At 41.9% G+C, this 26398-nt stretch overlaps 2 protein-coding genes and 1 pseudogene across 9 annotated transcripts in view; 1 reads left to right on the forward strand and 2 right to left on the reverse strand.

The window, feature by feature from the left end:
• CREB5 (cAMP responsive element binding protein 5) overlaps positions 1-26398 on the forward strand; it is a 412570-nt gene that overhangs the window by 366369 nt on the left and 19803 nt on the right. For 5 of the 7 annotated variants that reach the window (XM_067746600.1, XM_067746601.1, XM_067746602.1 and 2 more), the window contains one exon: positions 25308-25631. The exons of the other annotated variants lie outside the window; for them this stretch is intronic. In XM_067746600.1, the coding sequence (XP_067602701.1) occupies positions 25308-25631 (324 nt within the window). The remainder of the gene's footprint in view (positions 1-25307; positions 25632-26398) is intronic. 7 annotated transcript variants of the gene reach the window in all.
• Positions 4389-24669, reverse strand: LOC137229538 (large ribosomal subunit protein uL16-like; annotated as a pseudogene).
• TRIL (TLR4 interactor with leucine rich repeats) overlaps positions 11323-26398 on the reverse strand; it is a 138768-nt gene continuing 123692 nt past the window's right edge. The window contains exons 4-6 of one of the 2 annotated variants that reach the window (XM_067746594.1): positions 24601-24872; positions 12644-12701; positions 11323-12009 (exon numbers count right to left, since the gene is read on the reverse strand). The gene's annotated coding sequence lies outside the window, so the exon portion shown is untranslated. The remainder of the gene's footprint in view (positions 12010-12643; positions 12702-24600; positions 24873-26398) is intronic. The other variant, XM_067746593.1, reaches the window with a different exon arrangement.

The raw sequence follows: 26398 nt of genomic DNA on the forward strand, positions 1-26398 counted from the left end.
CAAGTCATCCGCAGGGAACGATCTGGAACTGGCAACAGATGTAGACTGGGTGAATGCAGGGGTTCTTGATCTGTTTGATTCATGGGCTTCCAAACACTTACACTTCCAAGGAACTTTTCCCAGAGGATATGTGCTTTATTGTCTATAGAGAGCAAAACCTTAATCCACTACCCTTAAATGGGGCTGCGTGAAGCCAGGATAAAGTGATGGCTTTTTTTTTTTTTTTCCTCATCCTTCAGGAAAACAAAACTTTTTGGGTAAACTTCATGGAATTGCTAAAGTCAGACCTTGATTATTATTAGGCAAAAAATGGGCAAAAACTTGATTATATTCTTATACTAGAATGTTTACTACAGGTCTTTTTCCTGCTTTCATTGGTATTTTCATCCCTGGCTGTGCTAAGCTTCTCTGCAGATCCAACAGCTTCTTAATGGGGTTGGGATGGTGGAAAGGAGAATTAAAGTAATTCTGAACCGACAATGTGAAGTATTGTGCTTGGGAAACTCCAGGACATTCACACCTCTGTGGAACAGTAACTGGCTGCCCTGAAGAATGCACTTGAACTCCATGGGACAGAATCCAAAAATTCCAACAAGGATCCTGTTTAAAGGGCCATAGGAAAATCTCTGGGCAGACTTATGCATTATTTCTGGGACCTGGTCATGTGCCATTGTACCTTCCCCCTCCCCTTTCCCCCTTCTTCATCCCATACACACGTGCACACAGACACACACACCCACATACACTGACTGACCCCATGTTTTGTTCCATTTCCTTGGTTGTGAGGCAGATTCCGATGGTGCTGAGAGAGAGAGAGATGGTGATAGTTCCCAGAAGGATATTAGTGGTCATGTCAAAAGGCTGAAGGAGGAGACAGCCAACTTGCATGAAGCTTCGTGACATGCTTCGTGAAGGATTTTACATGCCTTGTCCCCAACGCTTTCAAAGAGAACATGAGACAGAAAATTCAAGCTTCCATTTTTCTATGACATACTCTGTTTTTATTTTACAGAAGATCTGAGAGGAGAAAAGAAGTAAGGGGGAAGTTATGCAGATTTCCATATTTCCAGGCTCCCCTCTTAAAATTCTTTATAGATGGAAGGTAGGGTGCAGGTGGGAGGGAAGTCCTCCTCCCACCCTTATTGACTAAATAAAGGTGGACTCTATCTGCTAAAAAGGTTTATGAGAATGTTTACTGGAATCTCTGGATTTTGGTTAATTATTTGAAAGTAGGAGTATTAAATTCACTGTTGAATTCAGAGCCCACTATGATTAGTTTTCTGCAGACAAGTAGGGTATATACCTCTTCTCCCACTACACAGGCCCAATTCCATGTGCAAACCTAAGAAGTTACTGAGAAGAGAATGTCAGGGCTGAAACTTTACATACTTCCCTTTAAAGATCTTTACGGGGTTGGAATTATTTGCAAGATAACAGAATACAATGCAATAACCATTTTAGGAGCCAGAGGGAGAAAACTGGGAGAAGTGCCCCAGCTGCCACTGGGAAAGGAGAGTACGGTTAGGCCCTTACTGACACTCCCCGATAGGTCTTGGGATCTGCCCTTGCCTCCTAGTTTGGCAGATCCTACCAGGAGCACCCGCCTCCAGCTGAGGAGATGCAGATGCCTGCCAGTTTAACAAACTCTACTCCTAGCTTCCCCCCAAGCACAGTGGCTGACACTGTCACTGTGGCTCCTGACAAGAAGTAGCCCAGCCTCAGAACACATTGCCTCAGTGCCACGGAAAATACACAGCACATGGGCTGTTAGCATTTTCAGATGTCATCTCTGTTTCTTATTTAACTTCAAGATGCAGCTGAGTTCCAGATTAGTCTCCAGGATAGCAGAGGAAGCTTAGACTGGCAGTCAGGAGGCATGGGATCTAATTCACCTTCAACCTTGAACTTGTCATGGGACCACGATAGCCTTTTCATCTTGCTGAGCCTCCTTTTTTTTAATCTGTGAAAGGTATCTTGAAATATAAATAAAATGTAATCTGTGTTTTGCTCCAGGTGGGCCCCCAAACTCTTCCAGTTATTAGAGCCTATGGTTATAGAAAATAATTCTCGGTGTCGTTTATGATCACTGCCATTTGTGAGACAGAGTGAGTTGATGAATTCCATTAAGGACAGAGAGGAAATGTCACACGGAAGATATTTTGTTATTAAGTTGGATTTTGATACCAGCCCATTTTAATACCCACATCACAACGGTCTTGTGAAGTCTCCTTCAAAGTAATAAAATAAATAACTGGTTGGTAAATGGCATTGACTCCTGGTTTAGTTAACCTGGCAGTCAGATTAAGGCAGGGTTTCTCGATCTTGGAATTATTGACATTTTGGCTAGAGAATTCTTGTTGTGAGGGACTGTCCCATGCATTATTAAATGTTCAGCAGTATCTCTAGGCTGTACCCATTAGATGCCAGTAGCACCTCCCCTCCAAGTTGTGACAATCAAAAATGTCTCCAGATATTGCCAAGTGTCCCCCAGGGGGCAAAATCACCTCAGCTGAGAACCACTGGATTGAGTCGTGACTAAAAGTCCCCAGTTTAGGTCAGGTTTAACTACATATATTTGATATGCTGCAATCTGAAAATGCTAGTTAGCCCCAGAACACCAGCAGTATCTATTAGGTTCAGGTTAGAACAATCTAACCTTGATCGGAAATAGCACTAGAAATAACCATTTAATTTACAATGTCCCAGGACCTCAGAATAATGGAATCTACTAGATTTCAATCTTTTTGGAAATGGGCAGAATTGTCTTTGTATAATATATCTTTCTGTGCACAGAATAAATGCTCATTAAATGTATGTTGAAAGAATGAACAACTTCCCCCAAAACACCAGGGGAGCACAGAAGGAGGAGCTGCCATGCACAGCCAGTCATTCTGGGTGATCTTTATTCTACAGGAGAAAATGAAGCAAGTGTTGGCCAGTTGGAAGGGAAGAATCTTTGGGAGGGAGGCTGTCATTACCCTAGCTGAAATGGAGCCAGGTTAAAACTCTCTTCTGATTTAAAAAAAAAAAAAAAGTCATGGAACATTTAATGACCAACCACAGTGCATCAGAGCCCAAGCTATATGTACGTCACCCATGCTCCCCAAGAGCATGTAAGAGTGAAAGATTCAGTTACTTTAAGTCTTCTGTATTCCTAAATTGGCATATATTTTAGTGGCGTGGGATGTGGAAGTCTCATATGTGCATCTGACATGTTAATCTCCCTAAAATGGTGGCCTCACTGTTTTTCCTAATGCACTTCAAGAGTATGACCTTAAATTGCATTTGAAATGTCTCACTCAGTTGTCCTGACAACTTTCTTTTCTCACAGAATCCACCTGTATCTCTCACCAGAGACATGAGTACTGTATTGAGTTGGTTTTCATGGTTGGTGTTTTATAGGTATTCTTTGAACCAACCTTCAAATTCAGGACAATATTAAATCTAAATTCACGAATCATCAGGTTCATGATATGTGTAGATTTTGGCTGATATTATTTTGTAACCATTAAGTTCTGAAATGAGCAAAATTGACTTAATAGGAGAAGCTTTGCCTCTTACCTGGGTAATTATTGTCATTTAGAAGGAAATCAACCAGGCTGGTGATCTTCCAGCCCCATCTCCACACTTCACTGTGGGTGTCTGTTTTAAAATTTGAATGGCAAGTGCTTTGGGGAACCATTACCTAATTAGCCCTGGGTGAGAAATTCTCTTCTGTGGTGTCCTTTTGATAATATACTTAATTGACAGCTGAGGTTACCGAGATCTGAATTTTATCTGAGATCAAAACTAAGCAAAGAGCAGGAGAGAGTGCTTTCGGAGGGCTTACCATCTCTGCACATGAAAAGTGTGCAAAATTAGGATTCAGAAAGAAGTGTAACTGTTATTTCAGAAGGTAGATTAATATAGTACTAAGTACCAGTGTGCTCAGCATGAATCTTGAATACACACTCCTAGAGTCCCTGATTTTTATCCTGTGATACACACTCTATCTTTAAGTGAAAAATGGAGACTAGTTTAAAAATTTTAAACCTGGGGTGATAAAAGAAAGACTTAGAAGAATGAGTACATGCTTCTTTACGTTCATTTTCCCTGTCTATATTTCCCGTCTTCCAAGAACACCAAGGGAGGCAATACTGTGTAACCAGATTGAGTAACTTAGATGTATTTTTTCTTGTTGGAATCTGATTTAAAGATTCCCCACCCTCTCCCCTGGGAAAATAGTTGGGGTTGGTTGCAAAAGAGTATCATATTTACTTCTTTGTTTGTTTAAAAATTGAGTTTTTAGTACATATCCCTCCTACTTCCAGCAAGGATTCTTTTTTTTTTTTTGTAAAGAAAGTAGGATTTATTGGTGGGCATGAGTAAGGAGGGGACAGCAACAAGGCTTTCATTAGTGCAGGGCCCACGGTTTGTCCAGAGGGCCACGATTAGGGATGTATTTGGCCCCATAGCCATCCGGGATAAGCCGCTTTTCTGCCACCATGTTTTCAAATTCGTCGGAGTTAAACTTAGTAAATCCCCACTTCTTGGATATGTGGATCTTCTGGCGGCCAGGGAACTTGAACTTGGCCCTGTGGAGGGCCTCAGTCACATGCTCCTTGTTCTGTAGCTTGGTGCGGATGGACATTATGACTTGGCCAATGTGGACCCTAGCCACTGTGCTCTGGGGCTTTCCAAAGGCACCACAGCCTATCAGCTCCAGCACAGGACAGCATCTTGTCGATGCGGATGACAGTGGAAGAGGTGGAGCTGCACTCGGATGTGAAAACCATCTTTGCCACAGCTTTTCACCACGTATTTGTTGGCACAAATACAGGGAGCCTCCAGGGCTTCAGAGGAGCGCTGCTCATACCCATCCGACACACCATGTGGCCACAGAGTGGGAACTCATCCACCTTTGACCTCTTCCGCCCCAGGTCAAAGATGCGGATCTTAGCATCAGGGACACCTCGGCAGAAGCGAGATTTTGGGTACGGCTTGTTCTTACAATACCGGTAACAGCGAGCGGGGCGGCGTCCCACGGTGACACCATGATCTTTAGTGGTGCGCCGAAGGGAAAGAGGCGCTCCCACGCCTGCTCATGCCTTATATAGGCAGTCTGTCTTCACGCATAGGAACCATGGAGTCCAGGCGAGGGCGGGTAGACGCCCTCAGGTCGAATTTTACCTGAGATCAAAACTAAGTAAAGGGCAGTGGACTGACGAGAGTCCTTTTGGAGGGCTTATCTCTCTGCACACATGAAGAGTGTGCAGAATTAAGTCCACTCTTGCAGAAGCAGTAGTCTGTAAATGCAGATGGCCCTTCCCCTGGTCAGCTGGGCTTCCCCCACGTGAAGTCTGCAGCCTCCAATATGCTCTTCAAAGCATTATGCCATTCTGAAAGTCAGGCTGGATGCTGGGTGGAATGTGTCGCAGAAACGGAAGAACAACTCCCCATTGCTAGAGCTGCCATCACTATTTCCACTGGGCTTAGCAGTGACACGTTTGGTTAACCATTTTGTTAGCCTCCGGTTAACCACGCATGCTTTGAAAACCTTACAGAAGTGGGGAGATGTCTATATATAATGTTATTCATATAAAAAACAACCCCACAAGATACAGTTCTTTCCTTAGCTGCCACACCAAATCCAGACTCTCTATAACTGGCATTTGGTGAAAGGAAGAAATCACTTGATAAACACCCTTGGGTGATTAATTTATCTGTAAACTAGGGTGGAGTGGAAAATTCTCTAAAAAAGGGAATTGAGCTTGTCTGAGTTTGGAGTCCTTTGACTCAATCTTGTATCCACTTCTCTTTTACAATGATTCTGCCTTATCATTGTATACGAATAAATACAAATATCAGAGCCCTTGGGTAGATAGAGCATGTTTTCCACCTCCAGTTGAGCTGACTTCCTTTCCTCCTCTATATCTTTTTCCCTTCCCTCTGGCCTTTTGCCTCTTTCTTCCTTTTTGCCTCTTCCACATGCTTTTTATATTATCTACCATCGTCTTCTAACTAGGCAAACTGTCAGGCTGCACCACAAAGAACAACGTCAGGTTCAAATCCCTTGTCTACACTGGCTCTCGAGCAGGTGACTTAACATTTATTTCTTCAGAGGAATTTCCTACATCTTCAGATCATGGGGGATGATCTTCATCACCTACTTCGAAGGTTTAATATCTGCAAAGAACTTTGCTCGCTCTAGAAGGAAGGCACTGATTTAGGACAAGCTACTACATTATTGTCGGTCCCTGGTGAGTAGTTGCTTAGGAGAAATTTGGAGTCAGAAAAGAAATTGCTTAAGCTGGAAGAGAAGACAGTTCATGAAAATGATATCTTAAGCTTGTTAGAAGATAAATTCTTAGGCCATTTTCAATGAATAAATCAAACAGAAAGCTTTCTGTTTGGCGTTTTTAGAACGGTACTCAGTTGTGACAATATGATTTAAAGAGGTGGTTCCACATTCCCCACTCCACCACCCCCATTACTTAGGTTGTAGGCAGTGAAACAGTAGAGTTAGGTCTCTGGTTTATGGAATTGTACACCATGGAGACAATAGAAATGAAGAGGTAAAAAGATAGCTTAGCAAGAGACTGTAATTTCACTCTTAAAAGTGTGCCAAATAGTTAATGTATTCTGCTAGTCATACCTCCTGAAACAAGAAAAGCTCTCCAATTAGAAAACAGTACAGAAAACTTATTCTTCAACAGCTAGATATTAATGGAATTTTTAAAAGGCGTGTGAGAATCAACATGATTTGGATACACGTCAGCTCAGAAAAAAAAGTTGTTCCTCATTTTTTGGCTGGAAATGCTCTGGACTATCATCTTCTTGGGCCTAATTCAAAAGTTCTCCTTAAGCATAACTTTTTATAAACACACAAACAACCAGACTCTTCATAAATTATAAATGGCTTCTCTTGGAAATGCCTTAAATGTAGATATGCATTATAAAAAATATTTTTTTTTGCCTTAAATGTAAACATCAACCAAAAAAACCCCCATCTTTTGTGTTCTGTTTTAGTTTCCCCATGCACAGCTTTATTCTTGCTGCTGTGTTTTGCCTAAAAACCCAAAGATTGTGCTGTGATAGAAGCTTTTATTAATGATGGTGCTCCTTCATCCCAAGTCTCTCCCAGGTTTCTCCTGGTCCTTCCTGCTCAGTGAGAACAGGCCATTGGCAAATGGCATTACTGATTCTCCAGGTGCTCAGAGCCCAGGGGCTATTGGTGGATGTGCTGTCTGTGTTGTCTGAGAGCTGCTGAGTTGAGCACCATACAGTCCAGACCACTCACAGGCAGACCGGGAACTCTTTTTTAGGAGGATCGTAGAGCCATCAGAGCAAGTTGATTTGGCTATTGGTCCAGTGGCTTTGGACCACGAACACTTACAAAGCACCCCTCAAAAAACTTAAGCAGCACTTAATGATCAGAGTTTATTACACACTCTTTCTCTTCCCCATCCCCATCCCCAGTCTTCTCCCATATCTTTGTTGACATGCTTGGGGGAACTCAAGCAGGGATCAGATCAGAGGCAAAGGAGAGTGTGGAGAACAGAATGTACCATACCATTTTACCAAGAAGAAAAACAGAACTGGTCATATGCCACATGTTAGTGAGGTGTGGATATCGATACCAAGGGGCAGGACAACTTATACTTCCATACAATCTACTACCCATAGTTTAAGAGAAACACATGGAGACTTTTTACCTATAATAACCTTGAGGCCCCCTTGGCCAGACAACACATGTCTCCACAAGGAATGGCACACATCTTGCCATTCCCCAGCAAGTGGAATAAAGCTAGAACATGACAATATGGAACAGCCGTCTTGGAGAAGCCTTGCCAACACCAGGCAGAGGTGTGTCCGGGAAGGTCCTTTTAGTCAGACATTCAGATGCAGAAGTTTGAGCATCTGAGTTACTGAGAGGTGTCCTCTGGGGATGGAGTGGGGGTGGGAGGGCAGTGCCCACTGAACACAGCTGCTCTAGGAAGGGTGTGGGTAAGGATCTGATGGAGGACTGGTGATGGGGTGCCTGGCTGCTCCACCCGAGCAGCGCACTGCCAAGTTGTGGACCTCCCGCCTCCGACACTGCCGTGCAGTGGCTCTTCATGATGGTCATCAAGCACACACCCAAGGACTGCTGTGCATTAAAAGGGGAGCAATTGGTATAGTTAATGTTGCCCGCTGTCCATCTTTCTTGGGATGATGGGAAGTGTAGCAGTGAGGAGAAATCCTATCCATCACTATTCATTGCATCACGTTTTTGCCCAGTAATGAGGTCACCCCACTCAGGAAGGGCCCTGGGATGCACATATGGTATCAAGTTTGCTGTGGGAACTTGAATCTGAATTTCATGACTTCTGTGCAATTAAAACCCCAAACTCAGTGTTGCATTAACATGGATTTTCCATAGTGAGTTATAAATGCAAAGTTCTATGTTTCATATGTCTTTTTCTAACATATGTTACTGCCTGTGTTTCTGATTAAAAGCTCGTCCAAAATAAAATAACAAAGGATGACTTTTTTTCCAATAGAACTTTCTTCTATGAAAGCTAGAAATAAGCCCTTACCTAAAATTACCCAGGCTTGCAGGTGCTGGGTTTTGGGGTGTGTGTAGTGTTCACTAGCAAGACAAAGGGCATTATTCTCCCTGCAACCACCACCAGAAGGCATTCTTTCTGTGGAGAAAATTGTAGGCCAACGTTTTAAAGACATTCCATGGCTAGGCACCACTCCTGGAGACTTGCAGGCAGCAGGCAGGCAGGAAGGCAATCATCAAATATTTATTCTAAGGCCACTGTGTATTCAGCACCTTTAAAACTGCCAGGGAAACCAGCCAGGAGCATGTAATACCTGCTAGGGCCAAGTTAGTACCCAAGGTCATTCCGTAGTGCTTAAGGAGCTCAGTAATCTAAAAGGAGCAGGGAACCCTAAAACTGTAAGATGGCAGTATCTCACCTGGGTATGGGGATATTGACAGAATAGGAAAATAAAATCCAAGAAAAGGCTCATTAACTAAAGCCGATACTTAACAGTTGCACCACCCCCATCTTTTCCTTTTACATCCCCCTTAACAGACACCCAGCTCCCATTCCCTACACACAACACACACACACACACACACACACACACACACATACACACACACACACACACACACACACACACACAAGCATGCACTACTGCTACCATTCACCATCATCATCACCTCTGCCCAGAAACTGAACCCAACTGGATGGATCAAGTCATCAGTTTGTTTTTTTTTAAATAATGAAGACATTTTAAAAATAACAAGGCAAATGTGCTAAGCTGTGCAAATACAAGGATATTCATCACAGTGTCCTTAGAGAGGGAAAATGGTAGCAGCATGTATGGAACATCAACTGAGAATTGGGATACTCCCCTAGAGAAAATCCAGCGTCTATTAGGCATGACGTGAGATTTTGTGGGGGGCAGGGATATGGGGACACGGGCTTGTATGGCACGCATCCTGGCCTGTGCAGAGGTGAGCAGGACTCTCACCCTCTTGCATTAAGTTCTCTAATCTAGTTTTGTTGATGCAGCTGAAAAGTCACATTAGTTGTTTTTTTTTTAAATTATATTTATTTTATTTATTTATTATTTTTGGCTGCGTTGGGTCTTCATTGCTGCATTTCTCTAGTTGCGGCAAGTGGGGGCTACTCTTTGTTGCGGTGTGAGGGCTTCTCATTGCAGTGGCCTCTCCCGTTGCGGAGCATGGGCTCTAGGCGTGCAGGCTTCAGTAGTTGTGGCTCACGGGCTCTAGAGCGCAGGCTCAGTAGTTGTGGCGCACGGGCTCAGTTGCTCCGTGGCATGTGGGATCCTCCCGGACCAGGGCTTGAACCCGCATCCCCTGCATCGGCAGGTGGACTCCCAACCACTGCGCCACCGGGGAAGCCCCACATTAGTTGTTTTGACATGTGCGTCACATAGGGGTGCTCTACAAAGTCATACGAAATCCCTGCATCCTCTGTTACATATGTAACCGCCAAGCTACGTCTCCCCTGAGCTTCCAGTGTACAGTACTGGTGTTTTGGGGGGTTTGTTTTTGTTAACCAAGCATAAGATGTTACACTGATCCCCGTTAAATTTCTCATATTGGATTCCTTGATGCTCGTCTGCCAAGATCTTTTTGGATACTGGTTCATCGTCCAGTGTATTTAACACTCTCTACTAGCTTTGTATCATGCACGGTTGATGGATGTGGCTTGTGCATTTTCTCTTTAGTTCTAAGCCAGCTGGGAGATGATAGAATTGTAGAAAAAAGAGGGTGCCAGTGTGTGGCAGAGGAGTCAAATTCCCTGAGACATACCGAAAACCTGGCTTGGACCTTATCCATTCTAGGGCAAGGTATCTTTTTGGCTTTTATTGTTCACAATACAGTGTTTCACTTAAGGTGACATCATAGTGAATATCAGTCATTCTCAGATGAAGTCGAGAGTTTCTGTTAGCCCTATTAAAAGATAAGAGATTCTTATTTTGCTTAAGTGCTTTATTTTTAAAATAATTTTTAGTTGACAAAATTCATATAACATAAAATTAGCCGTTATAAATTGTACCTTTCAGTGGCATTTGGTACATTCAAAACGTTGTGCAGGGCTTCCCTGGTGGCGCAGTGGTTGGGAGTCCGCCTGCCGATGCAGGGTGCACGGGTTCGTGCCCCAGTCCGGGAGGATCCCGCATGCCGCGGGGCGGCTGGGCCCGTGAGCCATGGCCGCTGAGCCTGCGCGTCCGGAGCCTGTGCTCCGCAATGGGAGAGGCCACAACAGTGAGAGGCCCGCGTACCGAAAAAAAAAAAAAAAAATGCACAGCCTCTTAAAATGCTCACCAGCCTGCTGAATTATAAATGACAGCCCCTGAGTCAAAGAGATGCAGGGAAGCAGTATCTGAAATAGAACAATTCTATAAATGTGTGTTCATTAATTTCTTCACTTAAGAATAAATTGAAGGCTCACTCTTGCAGAACAGTAATTACTATACGATTTAGACATTAATATAAAAAGGGTGGCAGGGAAATTGCTTAAGATTTGTCTCTGGGGTTTGTTTGGCATTTTAACCACCGAAGTTTAACATGTCACCTAGCGCTTAGGTCTGCTTTACCTCACTTTAGAAGTTATACCCGCAAATGGACAATGAGAGCGTGAAATCAAACACTGAATTCTTTTCCTTGCTTACTTTAGAATTGCCGAAGTTCCACTTTTCTGAGGTACCATCCTTATTTGTGAGATTTCCTTGCATCATTTTCCAGTGGACTAGAGTATTGATGTATAATACAATTCCTTTGTGTTTTTTAATAATTACATCATTTCTAATATCTTCAGAGTTAATACTTTTTAATGACAACATGACAAAGAGTATGAATAGTTTTCCTCCCAGACCCTATAGGATCCTCCCCTTTCCCTGGTAATCTCTTCTGCCAACCTGGTAGCCTTTTTTGAAATTTTACTACCAAACCAAAATCTAAAGCAGAAGAATACTTAAAACTGTGAAACCATCAGAGCTGAGTTACATTATACAAGTTTTGAAAGGAGCATACTTTATTCCAAGTGATTAAGCCGGGTGTGATTTTAATTAATTTTCTTAACAATGATTCTGAAATAAATGTGGATTTTAAGATCCACTCTGCTATCAGAGTTATATGATCATTCTCAACAGACATCCTGAAGCCAAGATGTGAATCTGGGCATTAAAGCTACTTCTGCCTTGGCTAAGTGAAGTTCATAGTTTGTGTAACTATCCCGTGGCACCCTCTCATCCCTACCTCTTTCCAACTTTGGGAAGAATTTTGGGATCCAACTGGCGACATAGTGTCATAAAATTCCGTGGATAAGTATCAGTTATTTTTCGTGAATTCAGAGACTTAATTTCAGAAATCCTTGATACCTAGACCAAGTCAGTAATCATCGATATTGCAAGCACTCCTCCAGTGAAGGCTTCTGGAGGTGTCACACCATTGACCATGTGGACCATTCAGGAGCCTGTGTTACCACCTCTGCTGATCAACTATGTTGGGAAGGAGAAAGAAAGAGGAAATTACATTTACAGAAATACATTGGGGTGGCCACTGATGGCGATTGTTTCATGTTCAAAAGGAAATACGAAGATGGATTTTATCTTATTTTCATATAGATAGTCTCTCACTTGTGGTCAGTCAGCAACACTACATTTTGATGTTATCACGTTCTTTTCTGGAACAAAACCCAAGAGCCGTTTTTAATTAAAACCTTTCTAGAAAGAATGCTTCAACCATGCCTACCCCCCATCCAACTGAATTTCAAATATTTGTTTAATTCGGTTTGGCTTTCAGAGTCTGTAAAGCATAAGCAATCGGCCGAGCTGAAAATGGAGAAGAAATGTTTTTACAGTTCCACAAATGTTTCTAATGGGCAAGAGTGAGTTGTTACTGGGAGATAAATTGCCTGGGGTGGGTGTGGGTGGGTGTGTCGTGCGAGTGTGCTCACGCAGGCCACATGCGTGCACCCACGTGGAGGTAATGACTTTTGCGTGTACCTGGGCCTCACAGGACATGCTGTGATGCAAAACTGTGCTAAGCTGGAGAGTAAAGAGGTGCTGGGACGGGGCCACCATGGCAGCGGTCGTGCATGGTATGGGATGAGGTAGATAGCTGGTTTCTTACCAGAACTCAGATCCTGGGCAGCAGGCCCATCCTCCCATTGGGAACAGTGAACAAGGAGCTGATAAATACACAGACCGAATGAAAATGACCCCTATTGACTGAAACCAGCTGTGTCAGGCTTCGCGCCGTCTCTCCTGATTTGCTCTCTCAAATAAATGGATGTGGTAGAGGATGAGAGAAAGTAAACAGAATCATTTTTTTCTTTCTTGCAGTCGCACCTCAGTAACAGCCCTGGTTTTTGTAGCTGAAAAATATGTTTATTTGCTCATTAATTTCCCTCTCTCTCCCTTGCCTTTTCTTGGCATTGGGTAGAATGTTATTTAAAATAAGACACAGTTCGGCTTCAAAAAGAAAAATCATTCTGCAACATACAGCTTGGACTCATTTGCTGGTCATTTATCATCCCTAAGAGAGTGGGGTACAAATATCTTTATTTGGTATGTTTCAATGATTCATAGGGCGATGACTCTTGTTGGCACTGGGATACAGGGAAGCAGCGGTCTCTTTAGGACTTTTAGAAGTGCCCCAAACTGTTTAGAAATGACATGGAGAATATTAAATGGGGCATATGCACAGCAGCTCGATAATCATTTGTCTTCACCGCCTTCCTTTCAAAGATGAGGTAGGCTGGTGCTTTGGGGGTGGACTCAACCCACAGGCCTGAGATTCTCTAAGGGGTGCTTAAAAGTCTTCATTTCCACACTCGGGTGTGTGTGTTTTCTTTCCAGTACTTCAAAAAGGCTTTGGTTTTATGTGTCTCCCATTTCCTTCGGGTAGTGGGCAAATAATAATGTGCCTAACATTAGTGCCCAATAAATATTTGTTGAACGAACAGTTAAATGGAATGTTATAAGGCTTATTAGTATTATTGCCTTGGCATGAAACCTGCAAGAATAGACTTGAGGCAATCAAGTAATTTCCCTTAACAGTGCAAGCTAATTATTTGAGAGATGAAGATCTGGTGCATAGTATTTATTTGTCAGGCTCCATTTGCTCCTAATTGAAGGTGGAAAAGTTGTTTGTAGCGTTGAAGGGATAACATAGTGACCCACTGCTAAACAGCTTTTCAATTTCCCATGCTACTCTTTCAGGGAAAATGTATCAAGATGAAGTTAATGCACATTCCTTTTGTTTATTTGTGTTTTCTTTTTTGCTGTTATCATTTTTTTTAGATTTTTAAAATTTATTTATTATTTTTGGCTGCGTGGTGTCTTAGTTGCAGCACGTGGGATCTTCGTTGAGGCATGCCTTTTGTTGCGGCATGTGGGCTCCTCGTTGCGGTGCGTGGGCTTCTTTCTAGTTGTGGCGTGTGGGTTTTCTCTTCTCTAGTTGTGGCGCTCAGGCTCCAGAGCACGTGGGCTCTGCAGTTTGCAGCTCGCGGGCTCTAGTTGAGGCACGCAAGCTCAGTAGTTGTGGCATGCGGGCTTAGTTGCCCCATCACACGTGGGATACTAGTTCGCCGGCTAGGGATTGAACCTGCATCCCCTGCATTGTAAGGCAGATTCTTTGCCACTGGACCACCAGAGAAGTCCCTTCTGTTATCATTTTTAGAGGGCAGGCAGGGTGTGGAGCGGGGATCTCTTTTGACAGTAATTTTATAATCCACCTACCTGCCTGTATGACTTCTGAAGTCATTCTGCTAATGTTGGTTGTCTGATAAAATTGTCCTTTCATATGAATGCCACCTGCAGTGATCCAAGATGAAAATGCTACATTCGCATCCTAAACCTCAGAAACTTTCATTTCTTCATTCATTCCAGAAATATGAATTCAGTGCCCAATATGTGCCAGGCTCCGTGCTAAAGCTTTGAATTTAATACTGAGCAAAAGCCAACATGGTTCCTGCTGTCGTGAAGCTTATAATCTGGGATGGTTGGTGGGTATTAACTGAATGATCATACTAAAAATCGTAACTACAAACTGAATTTTAAAAAGAGGAATATGGTTCTGCTGGGTCCATGTAACAACAGGAATTGATTTAGACCAGGAGACCAGGGAGAAGTTTACTAAGGAGGATCCTGCGGCTGAGAGTTCTAGAATGTCTGAGGAAAAGGAAAGATCATCCCAGGCAAGAAGATGATCAAATGCAAAGCGTTGGTGGGAAGGCCAGGCCACACTCCTCAGTGCCTATGCATATACTATATTAAGGGCTTGACCTTCATCCTCTGAACATTGGAAAGACCTAGAACGGTAATATATCTGAAGGTTAGGAAGTAGGGCTAGGGAGAACAGATACCTGGACCTTATCAGATCTGTGTTTGGGGGGGAAATATAAGGACCCATTCTTCATAAATGTAACGAGAGGTGATCGTGCTAAGCTCTGGATGGTCCTTTGCTGCAGTTGAGCTGCCTGGAAATTCTCACCACGCACCCTTGCCTCTGCCAAGTTTTGGAACGAGTGTATCTGGGTCTCCACTTGTGTGCTGGACTGTGCAGCAATGGCATCTTGTCATTTTTTTCTGGGTCCTGCTCTTCTTTCTGCCTTTCCTTTTAATGATGGGGAGGTGGTATAACACAGTTTATTCCTGTCTTGGCAAAGTGTGCATGGCAAGCCTTTCAGCCCCTTCTCTGCTGGCGTAGAGAACAGGCTGTGGAGGTAACTCACCTCCACCCCTCTCCAGCGGTGAGAGCTTGGGCACGTGGCTTGGTCTCTCTTTGTGCCTTGCAGGGTTGTTCTGAGGATTAGGTGAGTTAATACTTGTAAAACACAGAACGAGGAGTGGCACATAGTGAGTGCTCAGTTGATGCCAGCAGTTATTATTAGCTATTTTTACTGATAGGGCAAGGTGTCAAAGATGTGTATTGTTGAAGTGAAAAAAAGCAAGATACGAAACGATATATCATAAAAACGGCTTGCACAAACGTATTCTGATAAACGTTAAGGATATGTCTGCGGATACTGGGTGGTTATATCTGAGGAATGGGGCTTAGAAGGAAGAAGGTAGGCAGGTAGTTTTTACTTTCTCACCACATATTCTTTTCTGTTTGTTTGTTTCGTTTTTTGCGGTATGCGGCCCTCTCACCGCTGTGGACTCTCCCGTTGTGGAGCACAGGCTCCGGACGCGTGGGCCCAGCGGCCATAGCTCACGGGCCCAGCCGCTCCAGCACGTGGGATCTTCCCGGACCAGGGCACGAACCCGCGTCCCCTGCATCGGCAGGCGGACCCTCAACCACTGTGCCACCAGGGAAGCCCCACCACATATTCTTGTAGTATTTTTTTTTTTTTTTTACTATGCAGCTGTATATTTCTATAATAATGAAATTATAAAGAATAGTCTAGAAAATCCATCAATAGTATTTGCTATGTCAATTAAAAAATAATCTCAATATATTTTTTCATAATTTTCTTCACTTTTAAGTTTGGAGATGTCACTTAGAAACTTTTCTTGGAGTAAAGAAATGTGTATCTGAAGTCCAGCAATTCATCCAATGTTCACTTCTTTTGTTTATGTTCTATTCAAATAAGAGTTTTTTTAAACCACGTGCTATCCCATTGTTATAAAATTATTCTACTTGTTCTTCCGTCTCTACATATGCACAGAGAGAGCTGTCTGGAATACTGTTCACCCACCAAGCAAACAATGCATTTGGTTCATTGGTTGCTGACTTCATTGTACTTTTAAGAGTTGCTTAATTTTTTTATAATGAGCATTTTTATAAAAACACTGAAATCGGGGCTTCCCTGGTGGCGCAGTGGTTGAGAGTCCGCCTGCCGATGCAGGGGACACGGGTTCGTGCCCCGGTCCGGGAAGATCCCACATGCCGCGGGCCCGTGAGCCATGGCCGCTGAGCCTGCGCGTCCGGAGCCTGTGCTCCGCAATGGGAGAGGACACAACAGTGAGAGGCCCGCGTACCGCAAAACAAAACAAAACAAAACACTGGAATCATTTCTAAAAATTGGAGATGAGGAGTATCTGTTCACTTTTCTGTTTAGTAATAAACACAATATGAAGCATCTAATCATTCCCAGGGATTCAGGAAGCTTAACTTTTTCAGGATGATCCTGGTGCAGGTCAGTAGCTTCTGTGTGGTACATGTTGCTCATGAAAGAGGAGGCAAGTGGGCTCAGTGGTTACTGCATCAGGACACAGGAAATGTATTCAGTGATTATCGGATATTAACATATAGTCTGTCAAACTGCCCCCCCTTTTTTTAACAAGTGGAGGCTGTTTACATTTGACTAAAGATTTTGACGAATTGAATTGGTACTTATCAATAGTTTAGTCTGACCAGCTGAGAATCATTAATATTGTACAGGGCTGGCACATGGTTGCTTCCATCATCATTTAAATACAACTCTTCCATTTCGCAGTGATTACACGCCACCATCATCAATCAGATAAGAATGCAAATCAGGAGAGAACTTTGAGTCCCCTAGTAAATATTTTATGAAGCCAATGTAAGCTTGCCAACTAGAATATCATCTCTGCAGAAGATACATTTCCAAGGGGTAACTGCATTATACAGTACTTAGTACATTGTGCCCCTCAGGATATGATGATAATTGTCCATGTACAAGAAAAAACAATTTTGAAGAAACTGCGACCAAGTTGATTGCCAACTGATTTTTTTTTTAACATCTTTATTGGAGTATAATTGCTTTACAATGGTGTGTTAGTTTCTGCTTTATAACAAAGTGAATCAGCTGTACATATACATATATCCCCATATCTCATCCCTCCTGCGTCTCGTTCCCTCCCACCCTCCCTATCCCACCCCTCTAGATGGTCACAAAGCACTGAGCTGATCTCCCTGTGCTATGCGGCTGCTTCCCACTAGCTATCTATTTTATGTTTGGTAGTGTATATAAGTCCATTACCCTCTCTCACTTTGTCCCAGCTTACCCTTCCCCCTCCCTGTGTCCTCAGGTCCATTCTCTACATCTGCGTATTTATTCCTGTCTTGCCCTTAGGTTCTTCACAACCTTTTTTTTTTTTTTTAGATTCCTTATATATGTGTTAGCACATGGTATTTGTTTTTCTCTTTCTGACTTACTTCACTCTGTATGACAGACTCTAAGTCCATCCACCTCACTACAAATAACTCAATTTCATTTATTTTTATGGCTCAGTAATATTCCATTGTATATATGTGCCACATCTTCTTCATCCATTCATCTGTCAATGGACACTTAGGTTTCTTCCATGTCCTGCCTATTGTAAATAGAGGGGGCAATGAACATCGTGGTACATGACTCTTTTTAAATGATGGTTTACTCAGGGTTTATGCCCAGTAGTGGGATTGCTGGGTCGTATGGTAGTTCTGTTTTTACTTTTTTTAAGGAACCTCCATACTGTTCTCCATAGTGGCTGTATCAATTTACATTCCCACCAGCGGTGCAAGAGTGTTGCCTTTTCTCCACACCCTCTCCGGCATTTATTGTTTGTAGACTTTTTTTGGCGGTATGCGGACCTCTTACTGCTGTGGCCTCTCCCGTTGCAGAGCACAGGCTCCGGACGCGCAGGCTCAGCAGCCATGGCTCACGGGCCCAGCCGCTCCGTGGCATGTGGGATCTTCCCAGACCGGGGCACGAACCCGTGTCTCCTGCATTGGCAGGTGGACTCTCAACCACTGCGCCACCAGGGAAGCCCCTGTTTGTGGACTTTTTGATGATGGCCATTCTGACTGGTGTGAGGTGATACCTCATTGTAGTTTTGATTTGCATTTCTCTAATGATTAGTGATGTTGAGCATCCTTTCATGTGTTTGTTGGCAATCTGTATATCTTCTTTGGAGAAATGTCTATTTAGGTCTTCTGCCCATTTTTGGATTGGGTTTTTTTTTGATATTGAGCTGCATGAGCTGCTTGTATATTTTGGAGATGAATCCTTTGTCAGTTGCTTCGTTTGCAAATATTTTCTCCCATTCTGAGTGTTGTCTTTTCATTTTATGGTTTACGGTTTCCTTTGCTGTGCAAAAGCTTTTAAGTTTCGTTAGGTCCCATTTGTTTATTTTTGCTTTTAGTTCCATTTCTCTAGGAGGTGGATCAAGAAGGATCTTTCTGTGATTTATGTCATAGAGTGTTCTGCCTATCTTTTCCTCTAAGAGTTTTATAGTGTCTGGCCTTATATTTAGGTCTTTAATCCATTTTGAATTTATTTTTGTATATGGTGTTAGGGAGTATTCTACTTTCATCATTTTACATGTAGCTGTCCAGTTTTCCCAGCACCACTTATTGAAGAGGCTGTCTTTTCTCCATTGTATATTCTTGCCTCCTTTATCAAAGATAAGGTGACCATGTGTGTGGGTTTATCTCTGGGCTTTCTATCCTGTTCCACTGATCTATATTTCTGTTTTTGTGCCAGTACCATACTCTCTTGATTACTATAGCTTTGTAGTATAGTCTGAAGTCAGGGAGCCTGATTCCTCCAACTCCGTTTTTCTTTCTCAAGATTGCTTTGGCTATTTGGGGTCTTTTGTGTTTCCATACAAATTGTGCAATTTTTTGCTCTAGTTCTGTGAAAAATGCCTTTGGTAGTTTGATAGGGATTGCATTGAATCTGTAGATTGCTTTGGGTGGTACAGTCATTTTCACAGTGTTGATTCTTCCATCCAAGAACATGGTATATCTCTCCATCTTTTTATATCTCTTTAATTTCTTTTATCAGTGTCTTATAATTTTCTGCATACAGGTCTTTTGTCTCCTTAGGTAGGCTTATTCCTAGGTATTTATTCTTTTTGTTGCAGTGGTAAATGGGAGTGTTTCCTTAATTTCTCTTTCAGATTTTTCATCATTAGTGTATAGGAATGCAAGAGATTTCTGTGCATTAATTTTGTATCCTGCTACATTACCAAATTCATTGATTAGCTCTAGTGTTTTTTGATGGCATCTTTAGGATTCTCTAGGTATAGTATCATGTCATCTGCAAACAGTGACAGTTTTACTTCTTTTCTGATTTGGATTCTTTTTATATTTTTCTTCTCTGATTGCTGTGGCTAAAAGTTCCAAAGCTATGTTGAATAACAGTGGTGAGAGTGGACAACCTTGTCCTATTCCTGATCTTAGGGGAAATGATTTCAGTTTTTCACCATTGAGAATGATGTTGGCTGTGGGTTTGTCATATATAGCCTTTATTATGTTGAGGTAATTTCCCTCTATGCCTACTTTTTAGAGAGTTTCTATCATAAATGGGTGTTGAATTTTGTCAAAAGCTTTTTCTGCATCTATTGAGATGATCATATGTTTTTTTCTCCTTCAATTTGTTAATATGGTATATCACATTGATTGATTTGCATATATTGAAGAATCCTTGCATTCCTGGGATAAACCCCACTTGATCATGGTGTATGATCCTTTTAATGAGCTGTTGGATTCTGTTTGCTAGTATTTTGTTGAGGATTTTTGCATCTATGTTCATCAGTGATATTGGCCTGTAGTTTTCTTTCTTTGTGACATCTTTGTCTGGTTTTGGTATCAGGGTGGTGGTGGCCTCACAGAATGAGTTTGGGAGTGTTCCTCCCTCTGCTATATTTTGGAAGAGTTTGAGAAGGATAGGTGTTAGCTCTTCTTTAAATGTCTGATAGAATTCACCTGTGAAGCCATCTGGTCCTGGGCTTTTGTTTGTTGGAAGATTTTTAATCACAGTTTCAATTTCAGTGCTTGTGATTGGTCTGTTTATATTTTCTATTTCTTCCTGGTTCAGTCTCGGAAGGTTGTGCTTTTCTAAGAATTTGCCCATTTCTTCCATGTTGTCCATTTTATTGGCATATAGTTGCTTGTAGTAATCTCTCATGATCCTTTGTATTTCTGTAGGGTCACTTGTTACTTCTCCTTTTTCATTTCTAATTCTATAGATTTGAGTCTTCTCCCTTTTTTCTTGATGAGTCTGGCTAATGGTTTATAAATTTTATCTTCTCAAAGAACCAGCTTTTAGTTTCATTGATCTTTGCTATCATTTCCCTCATTTCTTTTTCATTTATTTCTGATCTGATCTTTATGATTTCTTTCCTTCTGATAACTTTGGGGTTTTTTTGTTCTTCTTTCTCTAATTGCTTTAGGTATAAGTTTAGGTTGTTTGTTTGAGATGTTTCTTGTTTCTTGAGGTAGGATTGTATTGGTATAAACTTCCCTCTTAGAACTGCTTTTGCTGCATCCCATAGGTTTTGGGTTGTCGTATTTTCATTACCATTAGTTTCTGGTATTTTTTTATTTCCTCTTTGATTTCATCAGTGATCTCTTGGTTATTTAGTAGTGTATTGTTTAGCCTCCATGTGTTTGTATTTTTTACAGTTTTTTTCCTGTAATTGATATCTAGTCTTATAGCATTGTGGCTGGAAAAGATACTTGATACAATTTCAATTTTCTTAAATTTACCAAGGCTTGATTTGTGACCCAAGGTATGATCTATCCTGGAGAATGTTCCATGAGCACTTGAGAAGAAAGTGTATTCTGTTGTTTTTGTATGGAATGCCCTATAAATATCAATTAAGTCCATCTTGTTTAATGTATCATTTAAAGCTTGTGTTTCCTTATTTATTTTCATTTTGGTTGGTATGTCCATTGGTGAAAGTAGGGTGTTAAAGTCCCCCACTATTATTGTGTTACTGTCGATTTCCCTTTTTATGGCTGTTAGCATTTGCCTTCTGTATTGAGGTGCTCCTATGTTGGGTGCATAAATATTTACAATTGTTATATCTTCTTGGATTGATCCCTTGATCATTATGTAGTGTCCTTCTTTGTCTTTTGTAATAGTCTTTATTTTAACGTCTATTTTGTCTGATATGAGAATTGCTACTCCAGCTTTCTTTTGATTTCCATTTGCATGGAATATCTTCTTCCAGCCCCTCACTTTCAGTCTGTATGGTATCCCTAGGTCTGAAGTGGGTCTCTTGTACACAGCATATATATGGGTCTTGTTTTTGTATCCATTCAGCCAGTCTGTGTCTTTTGGTTGGAGCATTTAATCCATTTACATTTAAGGTAATTATTGATCTCTATGTTCCTATTACCATTTTCTTAATTATTTTGGGTTTGTTATTGTAGGTCTTTTCCTTCTCTTTTGTTTTCTGCCTAGAGAAGTTCCTTTAACATTTGTTGTAGAGCTGGTTTGGTGGGCTGAATTCTCTTAGCTTTTGCTTCTTTGTAAAGGTTTTAATTTCTCCATCGAATCTGAATGAGACCCTTGCTGGGTAGAGTAATCTTGGTTGTAGGTTTTCCCCTTTCATCCCTTTAAGTATGTCCTGCCACTCCCTTCTGGCTTGCAGAGTTTCTGCTGAAAAATAACAGTTAATAAGCTGTTAACCTCATGGGGATTCCCTTGTATGTTATTTGTTGCTTTTCCCTTGCTGCTTGTAGTATTTTTTCTTTGTATTTAATTTTTGACAGTTTCATTACTATGTGTCTTGGCATGTTTCTCCTTGGATTTATCCTGTATGGCACTCTCTGTGCTTCCTGGACTTGACTATTTCCTTTCCCATATTAGAGAAGTTTTCAACTATAATCTCTTCAAATATTTTCTCAGTCCCTTTCTTTTTCTCTTCTTCTTCTGGAACCCCTATAATTCAAATGTTGGTGCATTTAATGTTGTCCCAGAGGTCTCTGAGACTGTCCTCAGTTCTTTTCATTCTTTTTTCTTTATTCTGCTCTGAGGCAGTTATTTCCACTATTTTATCTTCCAGGTCACTTATCCATTCTTCTGCCTCAGTTATTCTGCTATTGATTCCTTCTAGAAGTTTTGAAATTTCATTTATTGTGTTGTTCATCATTGTTTGTTTGCTCTATAGTTCTTCTAGGTCCTTGTTAAACATTTCTTGTATTTTCTCCATTCTATTTCCAAGATTTTGGATCATCTTTAGTATCATTACTCTGAATTCTTTTTCAGGCAGACTGCTTATTTCCTCTTCATTTGTTTGGTCTGGTGGGTTTTTACCTTGCTCCTTCATCTGCTATGTGTTTCTCTGTCTTCTCATTTTGCTTAACTTACTGAGTTTGAGGTCTCTTTTCACAGGCTGCAGGTTCGTAGTTCCCGTTGGATTTGCTGTCTGCCCCCAGTGGCTAAGGTTGGTTCAGTGGGTTGTATAGGCTTCCTGGTAGAGGGGACTAGTGCCTATGTTCTGGTGGATGAGGCGGGATCTTGTCTTTCTGGTGGGCAGGACCATGTCTGGTGGTGTGTTTTGGGGTGTCTGTGAACTTATTATGATTTTAGGCAGCCTCTCTGCTAATGGGTGGGGTTGTGTTCCTGTCTTGCTAGTTGTTTGGCATGGGGTGTCCAGCACTGGAGCTTGTTGGTCATTGAGTGGAGCTGGGTCTTAGTGTTGAGACAGAGATCTCTACGAGAGCTCTCGTCGATTGATATTACGAGGGGCTGGGAGGTCTCTGGTGGACCAATGTCCTGTACTCAGCTCTCCCACCTCAGAGGCTCAGGCCTGACATCTGGCCAGAGCACCAAGACCTGGTCAGCCACACGGCTCAGAAGAAAAGGGAAAAAAGAAAGAAAGAAAAAATAAAGTTATTAAAATAAAAAATAAATTATTAAAATTAAAAAATAAAGTAATTAAAAGAAGAGAGCAACCAAACCAATAAACAAATCCACCAATGATAACAAGCACTAAAAACTATCCTAAAAAAAAAAAAAGCAGACAGACAGAACCCTAGGACAAATGGTAAAAGCAAAGCTATACAGACAAAATCACACAAAGAGGCATACACATACACACTCACAAAAAGAGAAAAAGGGGGAAAAAAATATATATATATATAAAGGAAGAGAGCAACCAAATCAATAAACAAATCTACCAATGATAATAAGTTCTAAATACTAAACTAAGATAAACATAAAACCAGAAACAAATTAGATGCAGAAAGGAAACCCCAAGTCTACAGTTTCTCCCAAAGTCCACTGCCTCAGTTTTGGGATGATTCATTGTCTATTCAGATATTCCAGGGATGCAGGGTACATCAAGTTGATGGTGGAGATTTAATCTGCTGCTCCCGAGGCTGCTGGGAGAGATTTCCCTTTCTCTTCTTTGTTCGCACAGCTCCTGGGGTTCAGGTTTGGATTTGGCCCCGCCTCTGCGTGTAGGTCACCCTCTGGCATCTGTTCTTTGGGAGGTCTGAGGTCTTCTGCCAGCGTTCAGTAGGTGTTCTGTAGGAGCTGTTCCACATGTAGATGTATTTTTGATGTATTTGTGGGGAGGAAGGTGATCTCCACGTCTTACTCCTCTGCCATCTTGAAGGTCCTCCCCGCCAACTGATTCTTTAAATCTGGCCCAGACTCTTTTATTTATTTATTTATGGCTGTGTTGGGTCTTCATTGCTGCGCACGGGCTTTCTCTAGTTGTGGTGAGTGGCGGCTACTCTTTGCTGCAGTGCGCGGGCTTCTCATTGTGTTGGCTTCTCATTGCGGAGCACAGGCTCTAGGCGTGTGGGCTTCAGTAGTTGCAGCACGCGGGCTCAGTAGTTGTGGCTCGCAGGCTCTAGAGTGCAGGTTCAGTAGTTGTGGCGCACAGGCTTAGTTGCTCCGTGGCATGTGGGATCTTCCCAGATCAGGGCTCGAACCCGTGTCCCCTGCATTGGCAGGAGGATTCTTAACCACTGCGTCACCAGGGAATCCCGGCCCAGACTCTTTAAAAAATCTGGCCCACTGCCTAATTTTGCACAGCACAGGAGCTAAAAATGGTTTTTACATTTTAAAATGATGGAAAAATATCAAAAGTAGAATAGCATTTCGTCATGTGAACGTTATATGAAATTCAGATATCCTGTCCAATATAAGTAAAGTTGTATTGGAACACAGCATAGTCATTTGTTTACATAGTGTATACAGCTGTTTTTGTGCTAAAAGGGCTGAGTTGAGTAGTTGTGAGAGACCTTAAGGCATGCAATGAGGAAAACATTTACTATCTGACTTTTTATAGAAAAGCTTGCTGAGCCCTGCTTAGAGATCAGATTCAGGGAGAAGTTATTTGTGTGCATGTCTGTTTGCTTATTGATGGACGATGCTTTCGTGTTGGACGTACCTGGCCTGTGATGTGGTCATCAAAGAAGCTGTAGGAGTGCAGTGGTCCATATTCTTCTACTTTCCTCATTTCCTTCCCAAAGTCGGAAGAACGTTATTATGTGAGAAAATTAGACTATTAAAGGGACTGTGAGAAGTATCATGGTAACAAATGGGAAGATCTACATATTGACTCAAGAAGTTATGGATTTCTTATCTAATTTGAAGACTTAACATTAGTTCTGTTCCTATATTCCAAAATTTGAAGTGATTTCCTCTTTGGGTCTGAGAAATCTTTTGAAAGGCAAAAATCTTTTATTCTTATGACTCATCATAAAACACAGTGCCATATCGGATGGGCCCTTTGTTCAGTGGCATTATCCCATTGAATGGTTCCATTGGGTTTATACTTGCATTTGGCTGTCAGTAAGATATGATTAACAACTGGATAGTAGGAAATACCTTTTAGCAGAATATCTAGGGTATCCTGCTCATTTCCCATGACAGTTGAATTAATTAACATTCATGGCTGACATTGATTCTTCTACCTACCATAATATATATGAAAATTTGAAATTAATATAAAAGTCATACTGCTACCAGTAAAAAAATGTTAACAATAGTACCATAAAATATTATAAAATTGAAAATATGAGTCATTTTGATTCAGAATCCCTATTGTGTACACGACTGACCTCAGCTGTCCCCTCTTGTTTTGTTCTGTTTCAGAGGTTGAAGGCTGCGTTGACTCATCACCCTGCTGCCATGTCAAATGGGAATATGAACACCATGGGACACATGATGGAAATGATGGGGTCCTGTCAGGACCAGACGCCACACCATCACATGCACTCACACCCACATCAGCACCAGACACTGCCAGCCCATCACCCCTACCCACACCAGCACCAGCACCCAGCACACCATCCTCATCCTCAGCCCCATCACCAGCAGAACCACCCACATCATCACTCCCACTCCCACCATCATGCACACCCGGCACATCACCAGACCTCGCCACACCCACCCCTGCACTCCGGCAACCAAGCACAGGTACACCTTTTTCATCATCTCTTTCTCCCTTCTCGTTAACAGTACAAACTCAAATATGGGGTTCATTGGCAGCAACCTTGTTTGCCAAGCCCAGGTGTTCTATCTGACTCTCTGGGGGGGGCTCTGTTCATTTCCTAAGAGGTAATGGTTACCCATAAGACCCTCCCAGATCATAGTTTCTATAACTAATAAGGTAAATATCAGGTTTAGTTTCTAGGGGCAAACGTAAGCTTCAAGTTCTCCAAAATCTATTTTGCAGTGTGTTATAATGTTAACCCTAAAAAAGTAACACCAATGAAGGATTAAGAATTTAAACTTTAAAGAAAGATGTGAAAAAAGGATGACAAAAATAAGTTAATTCTAACCATGGTTCTATCTGCAGTACTTTATAACATCCTAGAGACTCAATTTTGTCACCTGCAAAATGGAAGTTAAATACAATGGGCAATCTTCTGAATAACAGTAAGTGTTAAAAATATAAAGGGTAACAATTTCAGGCAGACAAAGAGGCCCGGTAATGGATGTTAGGGTGTAAGGTGTTGTGTAAATGGTAAAGAAAGGTGACTCATTCCACCCAGTGAGAAATGTGTTGGAGGGAGAAGGCAGAGAGCCAGGCTCTGTAGATGATCAGTTCAAGGGGAAGGCCAAATCCCAGTGGTGGAGAGTCACCAGGAGCGGCTAGACAGAAAGCCAGCATTTAGACACAACTGGAAGAGGGTCGGGGGATCTGGCAGACGTTACGTCACCCAGCCCAAGAAGAGAGGCGG

This window comes from Pseudorca crassidens, chromosome 8 (assembly GCF_039906515.1).
Source record: "Pseudorca crassidens isolate mPseCra1 chromosome 8, mPseCra1.hap1, whole genome shotgun sequence".
In the NCBI taxonomy this organism is placed as follows: domain Eukaryota; kingdom Metazoa; phylum Chordata; class Mammalia; order Artiodactyla; family Delphinidae; genus Pseudorca; species Pseudorca crassidens.